This window comes from Rhamphochromis longiceps, linkage group LG18 (genome assembly GCF_057381845.1).
Source record: "Rhamphochromis longiceps isolate RC_006_pf linkage group LG18, R_longiceps_female_GT1.1, whole genome shotgun sequence".
NCBI lineage: Eukaryota > Metazoa > Chordata > Actinopteri > Cichliformes > Cichlidae > Rhamphochromis > Rhamphochromis longiceps.
In genome coordinates, this window is record NC_140574.1 from 5987804 (window position 1) to 5995248 (window position 7445).

Here is a 7445-nt window from a genome sequence, read left to right on the forward strand (position 1 = left end):
ATACAAAGGACAGCCTGTAAAAATAACATTTTATTTGTAATGTTAAAGAAAAGTCTATAAAACGAGATGCAATGCTTGTCACATTCTCATCCCGTCTGCTGACATTTCCTCTTCCCACAGGAGACATGATCCAGTATAACTCCTGCCTTTTAATTAATGACAGTCTTAAAGGCTGGGCAGTATAGCAATGTGCAAAACTAATGCAAAGTGAGTTATGATAAACCTTACATTCATGTTGACCATCTTAAAATAGATCATAATCTTTATAAAGCTTATTTATATAAGCTTTTAAGCTTATATAAGCTGATTTTATTACAGCAGCATGACACTCATAGTTCACCTTTGGGTTTATCAGCCTTTCACTGAAGGTTCATAACCTATCAGGATGTCATGGCTTATAAAACAGAAAACACTGTTAATTAACATCTACACAATTTGTGCTGCTTCCCATGAATTATCTCATTTTCTTTCCTTTAGTATTTAGAGACTCGGTCTGCAGAGTGAAAGCTTTCCACAGCCACAGGTGTTAGCAAACCGGTGTGCATGAATGAATACGCAGGATAATTAGATCAGTTGCACCAGATGTTGATCCCTAATGCAGTCAGCATAATGGATGATCGAGGGAGCTAATTTTGGTATTTCCTCAAACACCTGTTGTCGGGGGAAAGGCAACGTTAGCATGAGCCGTGGAGCCACAACGGCCACGTTAATGCTTGAAACAAGCCAGATTTAAAGATTCTGTCCAGCTACACAAAGTTTTTCCAAGTTACTGTTAGAAGATATCTGGTTTCTAACAGTTGTGCTTTGAGTGATTGTGACCTTTATAGCTGCTGTTGGCCTGCTTCTCCCTCAGCTTCTTTATGCACTCGGCCTGGTCTCTCTCCACCTCCAGCAGGAAGTTACAGGTTGGATGTCGGCCGTCAACCTGCAGTGGAAGCAATAAAAAGAATACAAATTGTAGATTAAATATTTAGGCTATGTCAACCTTAAAACAGTCTGAGAGTGTGAAGGAAATCAGGTGTCCATATCAACAAAGATGAAAACTGTTATACACTGTCTTTAACACATTTTCTTACACACGTGGCAACAACTATATTAGCAGCTACCAAGAAACTTTTTGGAATTTATTTGCATTTTCTTTTTACATCCATCTGACAGAATAATGCTTTAATGGCAGACAATCCCCTCATGTCCACTGTGCACGTGCAAGCAAGCTCCTGCATATACACAATCCAGATCTGCTGCTGCTTAAGATAAGACACTTGTAAATAAAACTACAAGGAGCAATGAGGACTCTGACACCTTGGTATACGTCACGCTCAGGCACGCTGTGGTTGAGGAGAAATGCCAGCGGATCGTGTTGCAGTAGAGGCATCTCATGCAGTCACTTTAATGAAATTTAATTGACTGTGGAATAAATGAGTTATTTATCACTTTGTGTTCTCATTAGGTGGCTCTGGAGAATTTCCAGTTATTATTTGTCATATTGCTTCATATCACATCTGAAACCCTCAATGAAAATGTTATGCAGTAAATCTTTATATTGTCAGCAAACATAACTTCCTGTTGTCACTAGGTGGCACCACGACTATGACTAAAGGTCAATTAGTTTGTCTCCTTACTTTTCGCAGTTTTGCATTGTCAGCATAGCTGGACTGGCCATCGGGCCGATGGTGATTTTTCGTTTTTACAGGTCTAAACAATCGAAGGTTTGTCCAGATGCTGGCCGATGTGTAAAAATAACTCAGTTGTTTGGTGGTGGCTATGGCGGCGCTTCCACAGAGGCCAGCAGGTGGATGAGGGAAAGGGGAGGCAGGAGGAGCAGAGACCCGAGGCGGCCGCCGGTCCGAGTGCCAGGTGAACTGAACTTCAGGTAAGAAGTTATGACCTGCAGTCCATCTGGGTCAGATATAAACCAAGTTTAGGTGGAGTTTATTTTCGTTGTGCTGACTTCTTACAGTCAGTTACAATAACTCGTACTGCGTACTAGCTAGCATGACGGAGTTTCTATACAGCTGGGCAGGTGCTATGATCTTACTGATAGTGAACTTTATTTAATTCATAAGGTTAGTTAGTAGAGTTGCCAACCGTCCCGTACAAACATAATCGTCCCGCATTCAGAGAAAATATTAACTAACTATTAACCCAATTAATTGGGTCCACTCCTGCCTGCACACAGCCTTCACATAACATATTAAGATCTGAACTTTATTTAGATTACTTTTAAGGTGGACGTGATCAACCTGTGAGGAGTACATCAAAGGATTGCTACAACTGTCGCACATAGATAGTTTGTGGCAAATCAGATAAGGCGGTAAGTTGTTGGTGGCTTTGATCAAACTGCTCGGATCAGTGGATTAAAGTGTAAAAACTGTCATTTCATTAAATATCGTCATACATCGTTTATACCAGGACCAGATTGGACAATGTATGTCTGAATCACTGCAAATTTTGTGCTGAATAATCAGAGGTCCCAGAGATGTTTCTGTACATTGTGGGACGTTACATGTGTACATATGTACCAAATTTCAATTCAAAGTATGTTTCTCAGGCATATTTTACAACCCCCTTGTGCAAAACCCATGAAATGCATGAATATCACCAGACCTGATATGTGTGCAAAATTTCATGATTTGAGGCCATGGTTATGCACTCACAAAAATGGTAAATGGCCTGTATCTGTATAGCGCTTTACAAAAATAACCAAAACTAAAAGAACAATGACCATAATGACCATTAGCAGATTGTATGAATGACTTATGTTTCTGAATTAATTGTGCAAACTTCTCACTTAAAATCCATGAATTCACATGGTAGGATTTGTAAATAATTTATTCGTAAATTAGGGTGGAAAATAAGTATTTGGTCACCTCAAACAAGGAAAATCTCTGGCTCTCACAGACCTGTAACGTCTTCTGTAAGAAGCTTTTCTGTCCCCCACTCGTTACCTGTATGAATGGCACCTGTTTGAACTCATCATCTGTATAAAAGACACCTGTCCACAGCCTCAAACAGTCAGACTCCAAACTCCGCCATGGCCAAGACCAAAGAGCTTTCGAAGGACACCAGGAAAAGTATTGTAGACCTGCACCAGACTGGGAAGAGTGAATCTACAATAGGCAAGCAGCTTGGTGTGAAAAAATAAACTGTGGGAGCAATCATCAGAAAATGGAAGACATACAAGACCACTGATAATCTCCCTCGATCTAGGGCTCCACGCAAGATCTCATCCCGTGGGGTCAAAATGATCATGAGAACGGTGAGCAAAGATCCCAGAACCACACGGGGGGACCTGGTGAATGACCTGCAGAGAGCTGGGACCAAAGTAACAAAGGTCACCATCAGTAACACACTACAACGGCAGGGAATCAAATCCCGCAGTGCCAGACGTGTTCCGCTGCTGAAGCCAGTGCATGTCCAGGCCCGTCTGAAGTTTGCCAGAGAGCACATGGATGATACAGCAGAGGATTGGGAGAATGTCATGTGGTCAGATGAAACCAAAGTAGAACTTTTTGGTATAAACTCAACTCGTCGTGTTTGGAGGAAGAAGAATACTGAGTTGCATCCCAAGAACACCATACCTACTGTGAAGCATGGGGGTGGAAACATCATGCTATGGGGCTGTTTTTCTGCCAAGGGGACAGGACGACTGATCCGTGTTAAGGACAGAATGAATGGGGCCATGTATCGTGAGATTTTGAGCCAAAACCTCCTTCCATCAGTGAGAACTTTGAAGATGAAACGAGGCTGGGTCTTCCAAAATGACAATGATCCAAAACACACCGCCCGGGCAACAAAGGAGTGGCTCCGTAAGAAGCATTTGAAAGTCCTGGAGTGGCCTAGCCAGTCTCCAGACCTCAACCCCATAGAAAATCTGTGGCGGGAGTTGAAAGTCCGTGTTGCTCGGCGACAGCCCCAAAACATCACTGCTCTCGAGAAGATCTGCATGGAGGAATGGGCCAAAATACCAGCTACTGTGTGTGCAAACCTGGTAAAGACCTATAGTAAACGTTTGACCTCTGTTATTGCCAACAAAGGTTATGTTACAAAGTATTGAGTTGTATTTTTGTTATTGACCAAATACTTATTTTCCACCTTGATTTACGAATAAATTCTTTACAAATCCTACCATGTGGATTCATGGATTTTTTTTTCACATTCTGTCTCTCACAGTTGAAGTGTACCTCTGGTGCAAATTACTGACCTCTGTCATCATTTTAGGTGGGGGAACTTGCACAATCGGTGGCTGACTAAATACTTTTTTGCCCCACTGTAAGTCCATCCATCTATTTTCCTAACTGTTTATCCAGTGCAGCGTTGCAATGGGCCTGGAGCCAGTCCAGCAAAAATCCACCCTAACATAAAATAGGATGGTAGCGTAAACTCTATGTGCAAAGTTCAGAAGACAGTCATTTTACAACACTGCCAAAAACTGATATTATTCCAAACCATTTGCAACATTTATTTTACACAATATGTTTGCATTTTTCTTCACGTTCGTTAGAGATGGATGAAAGTGTTATAAGCTCATACACAGAGGAGAGCGAGGGTTATGATAGACAGATGAACAGAAGGTCAAGATAAGCTGCTTAAACCAACCAGCCAGCACTCCCTCTCTTAATATTTGTGTGTGTTTAAACAGAGGAGAGGCACATGAATCAACAGCGCGTAAATCCTGAGGAGGAAATTGTGATCGAGCCAAACGGCACATGACAAATGAATAACCATCTTCTATATTTTAAGTCATAATAGCACCTGTAATCAAACATGTTCTGCACTGTGTCTGTGTCTGATCTGATTTTAGTAGTATCACTGACTCATGTAAACTCCACAGCCTCGTTACTGCAGTTACACGAGTAAAGTTCTTGCATCAACAACACAGAAAAACTACCATTAACAATTAATTTGTTGCTTTTACTGAGTCAGCACAAATAAAACACTTTAAATTTTAACACTTGTGCAAAGTTTTATTCATATCACTTTGAATATAGATTTACCTCAGAGTAAAATATCCAATTCAAGTATTTTACGACTACGTGTCATTTCTCTTATTTTGCTCTTTAATAGGATCAACAGTTTTTAAACAGCTCCCAATGTCCATCACTCAATCAAAATCTCCCATAGAGGCTGCAGCTTTTTATCCCCTGGCATGAAGCAAGGCTGGGCATCATCCAGACAGCACACACAAGCATGCACACAGACTTACACAACTATGAGCCTGAAGTGGCAGCTGAACTGCGATTTGACGCATCAAACACAGAATATTATCCAAATGTGAGCAATAGATTATTATTCAAAAACAAACTCAGAGATCCTCAAAAGTCTCCTGTCAAACCAAATTAGCTGAGATGAACGCAGCTAAAAATGAACGTGGGAATGACGGACGTGTTTCAGAAAGTTGTCGGTAATGTGACTAAAACCAAACACTTCATTTACTGGACAAAGGGTGAGGTCAAACACACAGAAACATTTGATATGTATGTAAAGGTGGAAACCAATAAAAGTTGTACAAAACATAGTAAACGCTTGAGTATTCCCATCAGCATGCACTATTTTTGTCTTTGACAGTTCTTACACCTCATGAATGAACAAATATACCAGAAAACACACAAATAGAAAGTCTTAGCTTAGCAGATTAGCTTGGGTGAAAGACCGAAAGTTTAGGCACACAACGATGTGTGCCACTGGTAAAGTTTCTGGGCTGCCTTTCCTCATAACAGCCATCCCTCAAGATTTTCTCCATTTAAAGCAATGCATTATTAGGGATTGTAACATCGAGTCATTTTACTGAATCAGTAGACAGTTCAAAAACATTCCCACACCACTCGTGCTGATGAGTCCAAAAAAGGAAGAAAAAAGTCCATGAGTGACGAAACCTTTAACTTTTTTTATTTCACTACGTATCTTTGAAATGTTTTTATATTACATAAGCACTTTGGCTAGAAAATCCAAATCCAACATTATGTTAATTTTGTAAATCATGGTTCCATGTAAACACACAATCAAGCAGGATATGATGAAAGGTGAGGCTAGCTTGGTACTGTATGAGCTTGTAGTGTCTCTCAGTTATCAGTAAGCTCTATATTACAGCGGGTTATTTAATCATTCCTAATACCAACATGGCAACAGTGACAAGGCTCAGCTTGAAGCTTCTAACTAATGGGTGATATCAGGCAGCACATCATTTCCTTTTTCATCAGAGCCTTTTTGCTTGCCAGCAGTTGTTTAGGTAATGGATAAACTCTAAGAAATGGATATACACCAGACTGAACTGTTGTTACAGCTGCCAGCAAAACTGTCACCTATTTACATCTGAAAAAAAATGATTTTAATGTCCGGATGGAGACATGGTTTTGGTTTGGTCTTCTTCGGTTTGTCTCTCACACACTCAGGTAAGTCGATTTATGTCAGGTGTCGCTTTAATGTGCTCCAACCAGAACCGCTTCTTCTTCCATTTTAGTCTGCCAACTCTTTCCTCTCTGCTTTTTCATCTTCTGAAGACATATTAAAGGTACAGTCAGTAGCAGGTTTGGCGCCCTGGGCGAACACTCCCTCTTACTCTTCTTATATTTATTGTTTGTTTACTTGCACTGCTGTAACTTGAGCCTCGTCTCGTCTCTCTATATACTGGACTGTATGTAGCGGAGATGACAATAAGGTTTACTTTGACTTCAGCAGTGAGCAGGTGCACCGAGGGCTCTCGCGCTCAATTTTCGTGTATAAAATTTAGAAAAAACATCGGTGCAAATGATAAGTCTGTATCATAATGTCTGGTGTTTTCGTTGACATGTCTAATCTCCTGACAATAAGTAATCACAACAATATCGCCATGTTTATGCACACACATCAGAGGTTACACAAAGTTTATGACTGTGCATCAATTTGTTGGGAAGACATAACCACACACTAAATCAATGTATATTTACGACTACAATAAATAAGCAGTAACTATCTTACTGGACCTGTAAGGTCCTTGTTCCCACACCTGTCTGAGAGCTGTGCATGGACATGCAGCATGAATAGCATACTTTACAGCTAGGCTGACATATTCATCATAGTTGCTCCAGACAGTTCAAATGCTCCATGTTACAGAAGTTTGTATGTATGTCGGACAAATGCTGAAAACAAAAACTCCACTGGATGGACGGGGAACACGGTGACACCTTGGAAATTTTCATGTCAATTTCAGGCTAAGTGCTTGTGACCTTCATTGCAGGGCATGTCAAATCCAATAGCACACCATTTGCTCACTCACTTACTCAGCAGGCTGGAAAGTATACAACAACTAGACAGTGCGACACAAAGAAGTCGAATTAATGAGTTTACCGCGATGAAGATACAGCAGAGTCTGGACATGCTGGGCAGCCAGACACAGAAAACAATATGTGCACGTGGTTTAACATTTCTAACCTCACATAGACCCATGGTGTGTTATCTTCAAAAGT

General features: G+C 40.7%; 1 protein-coding gene across 1 annotated transcript in view; it reads right to left on the reverse strand.

Moving 5' to 3' along the window:
- Positions 1–7445, reverse strand: part of LOC146647594 (vasoactive intestinal polypeptide receptor 2-like) — a 91673-nt gene that overhangs the window by 51133 nt on the left and 33095 nt on the right. Inside the window, exon 2 of the mRNA XM_085389488.1 lies at positions 820–925. Coding sequence (XP_085245614.1) covers positions 820–925 — 106 coding nt within the window. The remainder of the gene's footprint in view (positions 1–819; positions 926–7445) is intronic.